Source organism: Muscardinus avellanarius (assembly GCF_963383645.1).
Source record: "Muscardinus avellanarius genome assembly, chromosome: 3".
NCBI classification, from domain to species: domain Eukaryota; kingdom Metazoa; phylum Chordata; class Mammalia; order Rodentia; family Gliridae; genus Muscardinus; species Muscardinus avellanarius.
Window position 1 is genome coordinate 61,309,903 of NC_137788.1, and position 17,199 is coordinate 61,327,101.

The 17,199-nt window shown below is 35.5% G+C and overlaps 1 protein-coding gene across 1 annotated transcript in view; it reads right to left on the minus strand.

Annotated features, from left to right (window-relative positions):
• LRRC40 (leucine rich repeat containing 40) overlaps positions 1–17,199 on the minus strand; it is a gene marked incomplete at both ends in the record, with an annotated part of 41,281 nt that overhangs the window by 19,222 nt on the left and 4,860 nt on the right. Inside the window, 7 exons of the mRNA XM_080692081.1 lie at positions 1,277–1,322; positions 1,410–1,497; positions 5,721–5,893; positions 7,250–7,392; positions 8,990–9,113; positions 12,847–12,976; positions 16,434–16,507. Coding sequence (XP_080548207.1) covers positions 1,277–1,322; positions 1,410–1,497; positions 5,721–5,893; positions 7,250–7,392; positions 8,990–9,113; positions 12,847–12,976; positions 16,434–16,507 — 778 coding nt within the window. The remainder of the gene's footprint in view (positions 1–1,276; positions 1,323–1,409; positions 1,498–5,720; positions 5,894–7,249; positions 7,393–8,989; positions 9,114–12,846; positions 12,977–16,433; positions 16,508–17,199) is intronic.

The window sequence follows — 17,199 nt, forward strand, 5'->3', positions numbered from 1 at the left end:
AGTACAATCAATTTTTTTGGAGAAAAAAGTTCACCTGGAGAATAAAGGAAACTTTCATTGACAGGAGTAGGAGCCCTAGAAAATGACTATAGTTTTAAAATTTAAAGTTTAATTAACTTTAAGAATGCAAAAAATAGAAATTGCTAAAGAATGGAACTATTTTACTCATTTAACCTGTGCTGACTGCCAATACACTACCAGTCCATATACACAAAACCCAGAGAGTGGTAAGCTAAATTAACAGCTGCCACTCTAAGCCACTGTGTCCTGAGGCAGTTTGTTCCCCAGCAATATACTGCTACAACTAATTTTTTTCTTCATGTTCCAGTTTATGCTACAATAACAGACATGAGATAAAAATGAATATAGCAAACTTTCAGTGAAGTAGTAAATGTTTAATAAATTATTAAAATAAATTTGTAGTATTATTTTCACATTTGGTTTATGTTCATGCTAAATTAACATATATCCTAAAATCTTATTTTTTCTTAATTTTCAGAAATTAGCAAAGCATGGACAAAAGAAACTCAAATACCTGTCAGTATATATAAGCCAACAGAACCCATGTATTATATATCCTGAAGATAATTTTTGTTTTTTTCCAAAGTTAAAGTACTAGTTACTTATGAAAGCTTTGTTATCTATCTTATAACTGGCAGATTTTAACACAAATCAAAGAGAATGAAGACTGAACATTATTATTATTATGAGTTTAAGAGAGAGAGAGAGAGAGAGAGAGAGAGAGAGAGAGAGTGTGTGTGTGTGTGTGTGTGTGTGTGTGTGTGCAGTACTAGGAATTGAACACAGGGGCATTCTACCTTTGATCTATACCCCCAGTCCATCCGTCCGTCCATCCATTCATCCATCCATCCATCCATCCATCCATGCATACATGAATTAGTTAATACATTCACTGCATACTATGGATTAAACCCAAGAGCATTCTACCTCCAAGCTATACCCCCAGCCCTATTTTTAATTCTTTATTTTGAAACAGGGTCTCATAAGTTGTGGAGGGCCTAAGTATCTGAGGCTGGCCACACGAAACTGCAATTCTCCTGTCTCAGCCTCCCAAGTACTGGGATTACAGGTGTGCACCACCAAATCCAGCTTAGCATTCTTATGATACAGAGTGAAAATAATGAGCACCTAGAGATGTTTTATACCCACACAACACTGAAATTTCATAAAATATTCATATCTAAACTACATGGAAATTTATGTCCTATTAATATTTTACTATATTTCAAAATATAGGTAAAAATAAAAATAATACCTTTGATCTTGCTTCGTAGATATTTTAGAACTTCTTGAGTTCCTTTCTGAAAGGTAGAGGCACACATTCACCATCAACAGGTATACCTGAATATCAATTTTAAAATAAAGAACTGAATTCAAAACATACTTACATTTATAATTTCTCTTCGAATTGTTCTCAAAGGATTTCCTCCTAATGCCAGGAATTTCAAATGAAGGTTTCCCAATGAACAGGGCAGACTACAAAAGATTACATTCATTTAAAGAAAAACATTAAATACTAGTATAATCCAACCAAATAGTTGACTATAAAAATAAAACAGCTGGGGTTATAGCTCAGAGGTAGAACATCCCTGTATTCAATCACTAGTACAACGAAAATAAAAAATAAAAATATATGATAAATAATACATTATACAATAGTCTCAAAGAAGACACAAGTAATGTAGAATTAAAGTATTTTCCCCCGGGGCCAGGATGAAGCTCAGTGGCAAAGCACCTGCTTTGCAGGTGTGGCACCCTGGGTTCAATCCCTGGTTCCAAGAAGACACAAAAAGACCCCTTTAAAATATTTTCCCTCAAGATAACTGCTAAACATGTAAGAAAAAAAAAAACAAGGTATATTTTCAAAGTTATCATATTGAAATTGCTAAAAAAGTATGTTAGCTATAAAGCATTTGCTAAATTAAATCCAGAAATAAAAAGTAAACGTTAAAAACTGAGTTTTAATGAGTCAGTGACAAGATACCCATTCTGACTAGTAATGTTTTGATTTTGCCCTTCAAGCAAGCAAATGAAATTTTCTAAAAGGAAAAAATGACCAAAAAAAATTTCTGGTTCCTTATTTTATTTCATCAGTAATTTTCCATCAGTAAAGACACTATATTTTGGCACACAAAAAGGCAACCCATTTTTACACATAAATATACATTCTCAATTAAAATTTATTAAGTTTTACAAAATAGACATTAGTTTACTCTTAAATTTTCAATTGGAGCCAGGCATGGTGACGTACACTTGTAATTCCAGCACTTGGGAGGCTGAGACAGGAGGGCTGCACAGGTTCAAAGCCAGCCTCAGCTACTTAGTGAGGCTCTCAGCAACTTAGTGAGACCCTGTTTCCAAATAAAGTTAAAGTAGGTCTGGAAGTACAGCCCGGAGGTAGAAAAGCCCCTGGGTTCCACCCCCAGTACCACCAAAAAAAAAAAAAAAAAAATTAATTGGATAAAGGAAAAAGACACTAATATACTAACCAAAATATAACACATAATAAATATCTTAATTATTGGTGAAATACATACCCACAAGTAAACTAAGAAATTTCACTCCCACATATTTACCCAAAAGAAATAAAAAATAATGTCCATACAGAAAATTTGCACATAAATGTTCCACAACAGCCACAAAACTGAAGACAATCCAAATGTCCATTAACTAACTAGTTAAGAGATAAATTGTTATACATCTATATAATGAAATAATATTTGTTCAGCAATAAAAATGAAGGAACTACTATATTCACAACCATATGAATGAGTCACAAACATTTTATGCTACATTAAAAAGAGAGACACAGCCAGGTACATTGGTACACACTTGCAATCCCAGTACTTGGGAGGCTGAGATAAAAGGACTGGGTTTAGGGAAACCCTATTTCAAAATAAAAATAAAAGGGCTGGGATTCACCTCAATGGTACTGTGTCCTGGGTTCTATCTGCAGTACAAGAAAATAAATAAATAAACTTTAGAAAGGGGGAAAAATAAGTGAGACACAAAAACTATACACTGTGAGAGGCAGATTATGATATTCTAAAAAATGAAAAAGTATACTTGGGAGGCCAAGACAGGAGGATCACAGGCTTGCAGCCTGCCTCAACAACCTGGTGAAGTCCTCCACAACCTTAGTAAGACCCTGTTTCTAGATGAAAATAAATAAGCTGGGTATGGTAGCACACATGCTTGTAATCCCAGTACTTGGGAGGCTGAGAAAGGAGGATCTGGGTTCTCGGACAGCCTCAGCTACTTAGTGAAGTCCTCTGAAACTTAGTGAGACCCTGCTTCAAAATAAGGAATAAAAAATTAGGTTGGAAGGCTGGGTGTGGTGGCCTATGCTTGTAATACCAGCATTTGGGAGGCTGGAACAAGAGGATTGCAGTTCGAGGACAGCCTCAACTACTTAGTAAGGCCCTTTGCAACTCAGTGAGACTCTGTTTAAAAAAAAAAAAAAAAAGCCAGGCGCTTGGGAGGCAGGAGGATCACACAGGTTCGAAGCCAGCCTTAGCTGCTTAGTGAGGCTCTCAGTATAAAATAGGTCTGGGAGTATAGCCTAGAGATAGAAAAGCCCCTGGGTTCCATCCCATCTCACCAAAAAATTAAATAATAAATAAATAAAATAAATAAAAATAGGGCTAGGGGTATAGCTCAGAGGTGTAATGCCCCTGGGTTTCATCCCCAGTACCAAAAAAAAAAAAAAAAAAGCACATCAATGGTTACTAGTTAGGAGCATGGAAAGAGAACTGACTTCAAAAGGTATAAGAATGTTTTTTAGGAAGATAGAAATATTCTATATGAATACAGTATTACATACATGTATTTAACTACCAAAAGTCATTAAACTGTATGCTTATATTTGTGAATTTTATTATATGTAAATTACACATGAAAATGAAGATGATATAAAGAAATATATATATATATATTTAATAAGACATGCTAAAGAGAGTTGCTATGAGAATTGAGAGAAAATACTAGCAGGGAGGAAGAAGCTAAGGAAATAGTAAACCTGGATTTCGGCTTAAAAAGAATGGGATTCTCTTAGGCAGTGAGGTAGCAAAAAGACATTTGAGGGTAAAGGAGAAAAATGAACAGCAAGTATACTTATGTAGTCCAGTGCAGTAAGAGCAGGATACCTGTAATAGTGAAAGACAGAAGTGAATGAATGTAGTCTTAGTGTGAGACACCCTTAAGTGTTTTGCTAGAAAGTTTGGACTTCATCTTACAAGACATTAATTAGTTCCCAATATCTGGATGGAAAAGAAGATGCCCTCAAATCTCTCAGGAATTGTTTTGAAAAACAAAATAAGCTGGGCATGGTGGCGTATGCTTGTAATCCCAGCATTTAGGAGGCTGTGACAGGAGGATCATGGTTCCCGGACAGCCTCAGCTACTTAGTGAGGCCCTTTGCAACTCAGTGAGACCCTGTTTCAAAATAAAGAATAAAATATAAGGCTGAAGGTGTAGGTCATAGGTAAAATGCCCCTGGATTCAGTCAGCACCACCACACACACACACACACACACACACACAAATTTCAGTGTCTCACTGTAGGAAATTCTAATTCATTGGTGCTTCAGAATCTGTAATGCTCCTTAAATGATTCAAATACATAACCCTATTTAAGAAACAGTATTTAAGGCAATGGAAAACTATCAAAGCTTTATAAGTAAAATGACTTGATATTTTTATTTTATAGAAATTATCCTAGTAAGAGTGTGAGGAACTAATATTTTAATTAGAAGACAATTTGGAGCCAGGCGTGGTGGCGCATGCTTGTAATCCCAGCATTTGGGAGGCTGAGAACAGGGGATAGCGGTTCGTGGACAGCCTCCACTACTTATTGAGGCCTTTCGCAACTTAGTGAGACCCTGTTTTAAAATAAAGAGTAAAAAATAGAGCAGAGGGTGTAGCTCAGAGGTCAAATGCCCCTGGGTTCCATCCCCAGACCCGCAAAAAAAAAAAAAAAAAAGAAAAAACTGGAAAGTTGCAAAATGGCCAGAATTATCGTGTGACCTTAGAAGTATATGGTTTGAGAAAGGAAAAAAACTCTAATATTTACTAAGTACCATTATGTTTTATAAGATTCTTTATCTCTAGAGCTCTGGAAAAGAGGAATATATACATATCAGAAATATTTGAGTAGATTATATGTTTCATTTTAGATTTAATTTTGCATGTTTACTTTGTAACTGTCTTCATGGAGTAGACTCTTGTTTTGTATTTTGCAGTACTGGGGATTGAACCCAGGAGCATTCTACCTCCAAGCTATACCCAAATCTTTTTTATTTTTTATTTTTTATTTTTAAACATGGTCTGGCTAAATTGCTGAAGCTGGCCTCAAACCTGCAATCTTCTTATCTCAGCCTTTCAATGGGATTACAGGTTTGTGCTAACATGCCAGGCAACACTGATGTAGGAGTTGGAGATAGTACACTGAACAAAACATTAAAAATCCAGCTTCCTTAGAGTTCAGCTCTAGTGAATTACAGTAATTTGCTTTTGCTTCTATTAGCATATCAAACTGGCTGCCAAAGATAAAATCTAATTTTTCTTTATATATAATATCTGCTCAGGAAATATTTAGGGAATTCAATTGTTTAAAATGACCTCATATTTTTTGACAAATAATTTAACTAATTATAACCAAACATAAGCAGAATTTATTTTCATTTGATCTGTAAACTTACCTACTAATATCATTGTTGCTTAGATCAAGCCTTTCCAAAGATTGTAGTAGTGTAATTTCATCTGGAACAGATTTTAACTTGTTATCCTTCAGGTCTAGCACAAGAATGGAATTCAGATGCTTAAGATGTTCGGCCCCTAACATTTCAATCTGGTTTTCACCTACATGCAATTCCTACAAAATCAAAGATCTGTTATAAACATTTCTTTATTCAATTTTATGTAAGATAATATACTCTTAATTTCACATTATTGAAACATATTAGGAAAATACACTATATTTTAGGTACTTTAATTTTCAATTACTTTTAAACTATTTTATAGTTAAAGAAAAATGGCAAAGACAATTTTTAAGAATTTTTTGGCAATTTAAAAATAATTACAGTTCAATCTGGCAAAAACATTAAGTTTATAAAATCAAAGCAATGATTACTTGCATTTATAGAATAAAAGTATAAATCTAAAAACTATACTGATGAAAAACTGTTTTAAAACAAGTCAATATCAGCTCAAAAGTTATTTACATTATAATCAACTTATTTAACATTACCATTAGTGATCATTAAATGTTCTGATTGTCCATCAACCATATTTATAATTATCAGTTGTGAAATTAATTAATCTTATTAAATGAAAACTTTTCCAGTACTTTTTAAATTACTGTCACTATTATTTTCAAAAGAAACTCTATAACTTTGATGCATAAAATAGTATATAAATTTCAAAGGCAATATTAGTGCTATATACTTAAGATAAAAAGAAATTTTAAACAAATCTCATTATAACTAGGTAAATATGTGAGGTGGCCACTTATAGACTGAGTTACAATTCCTTACTGATCTTGCAGATTTATTATAGTCCCAATTTGCCACAGCCAAATCCCCGTTTTTCAAATTGATTATTAATTGTGTGTGTGTGTGTGTGTGTGTGTGTGTGTGTGTGTGTGTGTTAGTTACTGGGGATAGAACCCTTCTACTTCCAGGCTATACTCCCAGACCTATTTTTATATTATTTTATTTGGAAACAGGGTCTCTTAAGCCAGCGAGACCGGCTTTGAACCTGTGTGATCCTCCTGTCTCCGCCTCCCAAGCACTGGGATTACAAGTGTGTGCCACCACACTCGGCTGATTATTATTCTTTTTAAAATCTATTTCTAATGATATTGTTAATGTCATTAGTCATTAAAAAATCTAAAAATTATTAACAGAAAAACACAGTACTGATAAATATATATAGCCAATGTAAAGTAACATTACTTGCTTTTTAAATTTTCATTTTCAGCCAGGCGTGGTGGCGCACGCTTGTAATTTCTGCCCTTGGGAGGCAGAGACAGGTGGATTGCACAGGTTCAAAGCCAGCCTCACTGGCTTAAGAGACCCTGTTTCCAAGTAAAAAATATAAAAATAGGTCTGGAAGTGTAGCCTGGAGGTAGAAGGGTTCCATCCCCAGTACCACAAAATAAAATAAACTTTCATTTTCACAAACAACTTTTGGAAAATATAGAGTTACTTAATAATCGACTAAATAATACCTTCAAATGTCTACAAGAAGGAAATTCTGGTAGAAAACGTAGTTTATTTCTCTGCAAATAAAGCAATTCTAGTGATTCCATGCCAGCTAATTCAGGAGGTACAGTTTCCAATAGATTTGAATTACAATCCAAATGCTTTAATCCTGTAATACATATTCAGTGAAAATCAAAAACACTTTAATAGAGAACAAATTTGGTCTATGATTATACAGAACTTCAAAGAATATGTTAATACATCACAAGAATTCATGAACCTATACCAGTGTATACCACTCTAATAATCAAGAATATTTGAATGTCCTAGAACTAAGTATACATAAATTTAGTTTCTTTTTCCATTTAAAGAGAAATTATGATGTTAAAATTAGTATTTAATAATAGTTTAGGCCAATACAGTCCAAAAACAAAGTTCTCTGGTGTTCCATTAAAGTACTCTAAAACATATAAATTATATACTATTACTTCAAGCATTTATTATATATCTTTCAATAGAAAAAGATATATATATATATAACATGCATGCATATTGGTTGAATGAATGGATGTCAATAAAAGCCTATTAGTGTCTTAGACATAGATATAATTTAGAGAAGCTGGCTTTCTGCCAAAAAGCTTTGGATTTTTATGCATTCCTTCCCACTCTTGCACCCATCCAACCACATCCTATCTTCTTTCCTTTGTTTCCTTGTCCTTTTTTAAAAATTACATCCTTTTTCTAATACTTAAGCTAACACTGCTGACAAGAATATATAACCTCATGTGGGTGGGTGGTGCATGCTGTAGTCCCAGTACTTGGGAGGTTGAGTAAGAAAGATTGTAGGTTCAAGACCAGCCTCGATAACTTAGTTTGACTCTCAGCAACCTAGTAAGACCCTGTTTCAAAACTAAAATTTAAAAGGGCTAGAGATATAGCTTAAAGGTACAAGAGAAAAATAAAACTGGAAAAAAAACTACAGATCTTCTTTCTTTAAGCCATAACAAGCACCTTTTTTCCTGTTCCATATTATAGATTCTTTCATTTATCAACATCATTGTACAGTCTCCAAAAATTCTCTCTCAAACTTCCAAATGAATTGAATAGGCAATATGCATTATACAACTTACTTTCCTATACTTTTTTTTTTTTTTTTTTTGGTGGTACTGGGGGTGGAACCCAGAGGCTTTCTACCTCTGGGCTATACTCCCAGACCTTTTTCTGTATTTTATTTGGAAACGGTCTCACTAAGTTGCTGAGAGCCTCATTAAGTAGCTAAGGCTGGCTTCGAACCCGTGTGATCTTCCTGTCTCAGCCTCCCAAGCGCGAGGATTACAAGCATGCGCCACCACGCCCGGCTCTACTTTCCTATACTTTGAGCCTGTGCATTTTACCGTAACTCAAGACTTATTGCCTTAGATTGCTTTTCTTTTAGTACAAGTTAACTGCTTTTCAAAACAAAAAAATAGTACTAATTTGTTGGTTTGCTTTTTATGGTTCTGAGGACTAAACCCAGGGGTATTCTATAGGTGAGCTATACCTCCAAGGCCTATTTTATTTTTTATTTTGAAACAGGATCTCATTAAGTTGCAGATGGGCTCGCTAAGTTGCTGAGGCTGAGCACGAACTTGCAATCCTTCTGTCTCAGCCTCCCAAGTACTGGGATTACAGATGTGTGCCATCATGCCCAGCTCAGTGATATTACTCTTAAAGGGAAGTTGCATCAATTTCAAATTTGTGTAATTCTTAAACTACAGAAGACTTACTTTTCATTCTACTTATTTCTGCTGGCAAACTCTTCAGTTGGTTACCGGAAAGATTTAGTCGCAGCAGACTGGACAGATAAGAAAAACTAGCTGGAACTGTTGTAAGATGATTGCTTGAAAGATCCTTTAAAGAGACAAAGACAGTATGAATGAATAAGTAAACAGAAATGTAAATAATATACCTGAAGAGGGTTAAGAATTTTGAGGCACTGCAACATAAAAGAGATGACCTCAAGGTAACAGATTTTATTATTTTTTTTTCTTTTGGTGGTACTGGGGGTGGAACCCAGAGGCTTTCAACCTCCGGGCTATACTTCCAGTCCTTTTTTTTTTTTTTTTTTTCATATTTTATTTGGAAACAGGGTCTCACTAAGTTGCTGAATGCCTCACTAAGTAGCTGAGGCTGGCTTCGAACCCGTGCGATCCTCCTGTCTCAGCCTCCCAAGTGCGGGGATTACAAGCTTGCGCCACCACACCCGGCTAAGGTAACAGATTTTATAACCTTTCTTCACTGACAATTTCACTGACCATCATTCATTTCAGTACTCTTTTCAGTATCTACGGGCTCACTGTATGTGTACCAATATAGAAGACAAGAGTCAGAATGAATTCTTACTTGTAAGACATTTTTCAAAAAGGTTTCTATTAGAACTAAATCATGTTAATATCATGCATCATGTTTACAATACTGAAATCCATTTGATTATTTAATATATATTGAGTATCTATGATGAATTAGCTATATTCTTGGTCACCTATTATTATGAAATGAAGATCATCTTTGCAAGAATATCTTTTTCAATTCTTTTAGAATAAAAATTTCTAAGAGAAAGAAGGAACCCAGAGGCATTTGACCCCCAAGCTACCCACCCTGCCCAATTTTTTATTCTTTATTTTGAAACAGGGTCTCACTGTGTTGCGGAGAGCCTCACTAAGTAGTTGAGGCTGTCCGCAAACTGCGATCCTCAGGTCTCAGCCTCCCAAATGCTGGGATTACAAGCGTGCGCCACCACACCCGGCTCCATTTCTATTTGTAAGAAAGATATTTTCTCTTGGTTTTGCTGGCCTCGACAAGTCAGCTTTGACTACGTTCAGACAACTACTTTATTTTTCACTCATTCAAGCTTGTTTAATTATCTCCTATATCTCGACATTTATTTAAATCTTGGTTTTTATTTATTTTTGATACTAGGGATTGAATCCAGAGGCATTCTACCTCCAATGTTATACCCCCAGTGTGATTTTCTTTTTTGGAAACAGGGCCTTATTAAGTTGTAGAGGGCATAAATTGTCAAGGCTGGCTTCAAACCTGTGATCCTCTTCTCAGTCTCCCAAGTACTGGGATTACAAGTGTAATCCCATGTGTATGCACCACCATACCTAGCCCTTGGTGCTTACTTAAAGGGTAAAGAGAAAACATTTTTGGAAATTCTATAAACCGGGCATGGTAGCACACCCTTATAATCCTAGTACTTGGAAGGTTGAGACGGGAGGATCTGAGTTTGCAGACAGCCTCAGCTACTTAGTGAGGCTCCCGTAATTTAGTGAGAACTTGTTTTAAAATTAAAACTACAAAATTGGGATGGGATATAGTGTTCAGAGGTAGAATACCCCTGGGTTCCATCCCCAGTACTGCAAAAAAAAAAAAAAAAAAGTTATAAATCAAGTAATTCTTTTAACACTCAGACTAGGTGTAAAATGTTCCACTAGATATGAGCAATGGGTTAGGTTAGGGTTAAAAGAACATGAATAGGAAAAAATTACTTGAGAGCTTTTCTTAAAATTTTCATTTAGTCCAACATTAAACAACTATATTTGTGGGTCTGGGGATGGAACCCAGGGGCATTTGACCTCCGAGCTACACCCCCTACCCTTTTTTTTGTTCTTTATTTTGAAACCGGGTCTCATTGAGTTGCAGAGGGCCTCACTAAGTAGCTGAGACTGTACGCGAACCGCAATCCTCCAGGTCTCAGCCTCCCGAATGCTGGGATTACAAGTGTGCGCCACCATGCCCGGCTTATTCTATAATTTTAAATAAATCAATAGGAGAAAATTTTATAACTTTAAAAAATTATGAGAAAAATCTGATGACTCCTCCCCTTGGCCATTCATTTTATCTACTTATGCCTTTTTCTTTCCAAGCTATTTTCAATCTAGTCAGATGGAATGGCAAAGAAACACCAAAGGAATAGTGGAGACATGTCTATCTTTCATTTTCAGCTCTAAAACAAATGAGGAAAATATCAAGGAGGGTATGCACACAGAATAAATAGATGTAAAAGGAGTCCTTTAATAAAACATAAAATTTAAGGCTAAAACGATGAACTGTCTAAAACATAAAAGGGAAAGAACAAGAATGTGATTTGAAATAACTGTGCAGAGTATACACTATATATTATAGCCTTTCATTTAATATGACTAATGTCTTTAAGATGAAATACTTAATAATGGAATCTTATTCCTTTGGGTGGTAAAGTGGAGAAAAAAGATGTACTCTGGAGTTAAACTGACTTTATGTTCAAATCCTCATTTGTTACCTATTAGCTACATGACTTCTAACAAATTTTCTCTTTTTATAAGCCTTAGTTTCTTTCTTTTTCTCTCTCTCTCTCTTTTTTTTTTTTTTTTTTTTTTTTTTTTGGTGGTACTGGGGGGTGGAATCCAGAGACTTTTCTACCTCTGGGCTATACTCCCAGACCTATTTTATATTTTTATTTGGAAACAGGGCCTCACTAAGTAGCTGAGGCTGCCTTTGAACTTGTGCGATCCTCGTGTCTCAACCTCCCAAGTGCTAGGATTACAAGCATGCATCACCATGCCCAGCCTATAAGCCTTAGTCTCTTAAAAATATCAATATCAAAGGATATAACTACTTACCATGCCACATGTAAAACACAAAGCAAAATGTCTATTATTATTATTCTTCATAATAATTAAAATATTTGTATCACTTTATGGTTATCTCTATTAAATATAAGTGAAACATAGAATAATTCTTTTTTTTTTTTCAATACTGGGGATAGAACTAAGGGGCATTTTACCTCTGAGCTACACTCCAGCCCTATTTTTTATTCTTTATTTTGAAACAGGGTCTCACTGAGTTGCAAAGGGCCTCTCTAAGTAACTGAGGCTGTCCGCCAACTGCGATCCTCCTGTCTCAGCCTCCCAAATGCTGGGATTACAAGCATGTGCCACCATGCCTAGCTGGAATAAAATTTTTGACAGAAAAGACATCCATTTTGAAAAACAGGGAAGAAAAGGAAGGCCCTGGAAATATTATCTGAATGCCAATAAGACAGAAAGGCCAAATGTAATATAAAGAAGCAAATTCGAATGGGTATAAAAAAGAGAAACGGTAATATGCTAGATCCAATTAATTCTATTCTGCTAAACTATAAAAGCCTCGGAGTAAAAAGTCATATTCACTGTCCCTTTCCCAAACTCTATTTCTGAATTAAAACTTTAAATTTATTTAATAATACAGATCAAACAAGTTTATAACTGGCTGCTTTAAGAATCTAACTGGAGCCAGGCGTGGTGGCACACGCTTGTAATCCCTGCGCTTGGGAGGTGGAGACAGGAGGATCGCGCAGGTTCGAAGCCAGCCTCGCTGGCTTAAGAGACCCTGTTTCCAAATAAAAATATAAAATAGGTCTGGGAGTGTAGCCTGGAGGCAGAAGGGTTTCCAGGAACCCCAGTACCCCCCAAAAAAAATCTAACTGGAATACAAAATTTCTGATAATCTACTTGTCATATCAGCTATTCATGTCCCATATTTCAATTATATGTCCAATCTCTCAGCCTGATGAAATACCCCATCAGCCCCAAATAATACAAATTAGAACATCACAACTTACTAAATCTTCTAAATTGGAGAGCTGTTCAAATCCCTCTGGTATGCAAGTCAGTTCATTATGCTGGAGATACAGGCCCTTCAGGTTTTTCAGATTTGTAATTTCTTCAGGGAGCATTTTCAGTTTGTTATGGCTAATGATTAATAAAATAAGTGTGGAATAATTTAATAAACAAAGCAACACTTATCAAATACATTTTTGCTAACCAACCAACACATGGACTCATTATAAAAAGGAGGTATAGTTACAAAATTAAGCACTTATCAAATCTCACAACCCCTAAATAGTCACTCATTAAAACAACAGTAATCTAAAGTAAACAAATTAGGATTTCAAAGAAAAACTACAGAGAAATAAAGGTTTTTAACTAAATATAAATACATTGTGAATTCCTGATTGCTTGCTTATCATCAACTTGGATTTTACATGTAATGTAAAAGAGTATTTTGCATTGTTAACTTTTTTTACTGTACCTGGTCTTTTGGTAAAATAAAAATAAGTTTACATATACACTATAATAAAGCTATATTTTACATGGAAGACAAAGATTTAAGCTCAGCATTCAAAACAAAAATAGCTATCTCTGTTTGAGGCCTGGCATGTCACTTCCACTCTGTTCTTTGTCTTAACTTTTTAGCTGGCTCCTTCTGTAAAGATACTCAGCTTATTGATTTTTAGGAGATGTCTCAAATCACTAAGGATGATATATCTTCCCTGATAATCAAGAAATGAATGAAAAATTTCTCAGGTTTATCAACCCTTTATTATTAAACTTAGAAATTCTACTACATTTTCTTTTATTTATTTATTTATTTATTTATTTATTTATTTATTTATTTTGCAGGTCTGGGGATGGAACCCAGAGGCATTTGACCTCTGAGATATACCCCCTGCCCTATTTTTTATTCTTTATTTTGAAACTGGGTCTCACTGAGTTGCAGAGGGCTTCACTAAGTAGCTGAGGCTGTCCGTGAACCACGATCCTCCAAGTCTCAGCCTCCCGAATGCTGGGATTACAAGTGTGCGCCACCAGGCCCAGCTTAGACATTCTACTACATTTTCATGCCAGTTATATCACAGATAATAGGGGGGAAATGGAGATATTAAGAGCTCTATAGTAACCCAAAATTATATATATGTCTGTATATATATATATATATTTATATATGTGTGTGTACATATATATATATACATATATACATATATATATATATATATATATATATAGTGTTGTGTGTGTTTGTGTGGGTCTGGGGATGGAACCCAGGGGCTTTCAACCTCCGAGCTACATCCCCTGCCCTATTTTGTATTCTTTATTTTGAAACAGGGTCTCATAAATTGCAGAGGGCCTCACTAAGTAGCTAAGTAGCAACCCGTGATCCTCTGGTCTCAGCCTCCCGAGTGCTGGGATTACGAGTGTGTGCCACCACTCCCAGCTAATCCCAAATTATATTAAAATAAAACTATTTGGACTGAAAAGCCAAACGGTATTTTCTAGAATAAGAATAAGAATAAGAACGTTAGAACTCAGCAATTACTCTAAGTTACTTAGCTGAAATCTGGGTTATTTGATAGGAACCTAGTTGAGCAGAAGTGTAATTTTAGCTATATATTCCTGTATTCTAGAAGTAATACTTTTCTTGAGGAGGGTAGTCAGGAATGGAACCCAAAGGCTTCCGACCTCCATGTATCCCCCCCTTTTTAATTTTGAAACAGGGTCTTATTAGATTGCTGAGAGTCTCATTAAATTGCCAAAGCTAGTTTTGAAACTGCACTCCTCTAGTCTCAGCCTCCCAGGTGCTGAGATTACAGGCCTGTACCAACATGCTTGGCCTAAGGATCATATTTTCAAGTTGTAGAATCTAAAGCTAAAGCTATACCCACTCCATACTTCCCCCTCTTTTCTTCCTCTCTGTTTCCCTCACTCTTAACATTGCAGCCCATGTCTATGCTTTGGACTCACAAGGGGAAGAAGCTCTGATGCAGTTGTAAACAATTAACATCATTTATGTACTTGTATGTGTATCATTTATACACAAGTATGTACTTGTGCTGATTTATGGTAATTTTAAACTGTTCACCAAACAAGGGCTCCTATTTTAGGGAATGTTTCCTTCAAACCTGTTACTACCAGAAAAGAGACTCACAGACTCAACTATGTTAAATAGATCTGTAACCACATATATGCTTTTTTTCAAATTATAAGTATCACTGCTTTATAAACCAGGTTTTTTTTCAAATTATAAGTATCATTTGTTTTTTCTCCTAAATGAAATCTCCCCTGATTTTCTTCCTCCTTAGTCTATATAACACAGAAAAGGCAAAAATATTATTTCTTTAAAATATGAGTGTTTACTGAGTGAAAACAGAGCCTTAACCTCCTAGCTGCCCATGTACCTGCCAATGATAGTACAAGAAACATTTTCATGGAACTCCAGAAGTCTTTGGAAAAGTTTAGAAATTACTAATATTAAAAACCATGAGGGCTATGGATATAGCTCAGTGGTAGAGCACTTGCCAAGCATGTCTGAAGTCCTTACTTCAATTCCCAGCAACACACACACACACACACACACACACACACACACACACACAACCTCATGAAATTCTTCACCATTAATAAAATAGCTGTTTAATAATCCTTAATTATTTATTGCCTAGATACTTTTTAGTATATCAAGGTAACTTAAAACTTTAGATGTCAATAAAGAGGTGTTCTAGCCAGCTGTGGTGGCGCCCACCTGTAATCCCTGTACTTGGAAAGCTAAGAAAGAAGGATCACAGGCTTGAGGATAGCTTAAAAAACTTAGGGAGACCCTCAGCAACTTAGTGAGACTCTGTTTCAAAATTAAAAATAAATAGGATTGGGTCTGCTTGGAGGTAGAATGCCCCTGGGTTAAATCTCCAGTACCCCCACAGACACACACACACACACACACACACACACACACACACACAAACACACACACTCACGGAAGAAAGAAAAAGAGGTTTCTAAAATAAAAACCACAGTAAATTATTTCATAAGCATAAACCACAAACCTTTTTTTTAAACAAATTATCACCCGGGCATGGTGGTGCATGCCTGTAATCCCAGCATTCGGGAGGCTGAGACCAGAGGATACTGGTTCCTGGACAGCCTCAGCTACTTAGTGAGGCCTTCTGCAACTCAGTAAGACCCGGTTTCAAAATAAAGAATAAAAATAGGGCAGAGGGTATAGTTCAGAGGTCGATTGTCCCTGGGTTCCATCCCTAGACCTGCAGGGAATGTCGGAAGTCCCTGCTACTTGAGAGGGCACAGCAAGGAGAATCAAATTGGCCCAGCACTTCAGGGCCAGCCTGGGCAACACAGCAAGATTTCAACTCTTAAAGACAATTAATCTAAGAATTAAAACTTACAATTTTTATTCTCCTTTACTTCCTTTCTGAGATAATAAAGATATTTTCTTTCTTTTTCATGCCAGGGATTGAAATCAGGGCCTCAAAAATGCTAAGCATATGCTCTACTACAGAGCTATGCCCCAAATAAAAAAGTTAGAGTACTGATTTATACTATCATAATATTAAAAATAAACATGCTTAAATTTTACCTGACATTAAGCTTCTGAAGATTTTCTAGCTCTCTTATAGCAGAAGGAAGGGATGTCAGCTGATTATCATGTATCTAAAATTATTAGAGACAATGTCATTATTTTAAGTCATATACTTAACAATAAGTGAGCTTTGCCATTATAAAAATTATTCACTGACAGGCGTGGTGGTACACGCTTGTAATCCCCATGCTTGGGAGGCTGAGACAGGAGGATCGTGCAGGTTCAAAGCTAACCTCAGCTGGCTGAAGAGACCCTGTTTCCATATATACATACATACATACATACATACATATATATATATGTGTGTGTGTGTGTGTGTGTGTGTGTATGTATATGTGTATACATACATACATACATACATACATACATACATAAAAAATAGGTCTGGGAGTGTAGCCCAGAGGTAAAAGGCCCCTTGGTTCCATCCCCAGTAACACACACACACACACACACACAAATCACTAATAGTTTCCTGTTGTTCTAATTCTGTAACATGAGTTGAGCTATTTATAATTGTTCTGAGTATAGAAGAAAAAAAGGAGTTTGAAACTGACTCAACTGTTGTTCAGAAATCACTAGTACGTTATCAATTTGAAATATTACTCAAAAGAAAACACAAAACTTCACCTCACTGAATGAAGATTCAATTTCAACAGGTGAAGAGGTTAGAACAGCTTTCTGATTATTTATGTCAACATAAGCAAAATTATATGAGAAGGAAAAGGAGAACTTTTCTCATGTTTTCATTGAATCATACGATTTT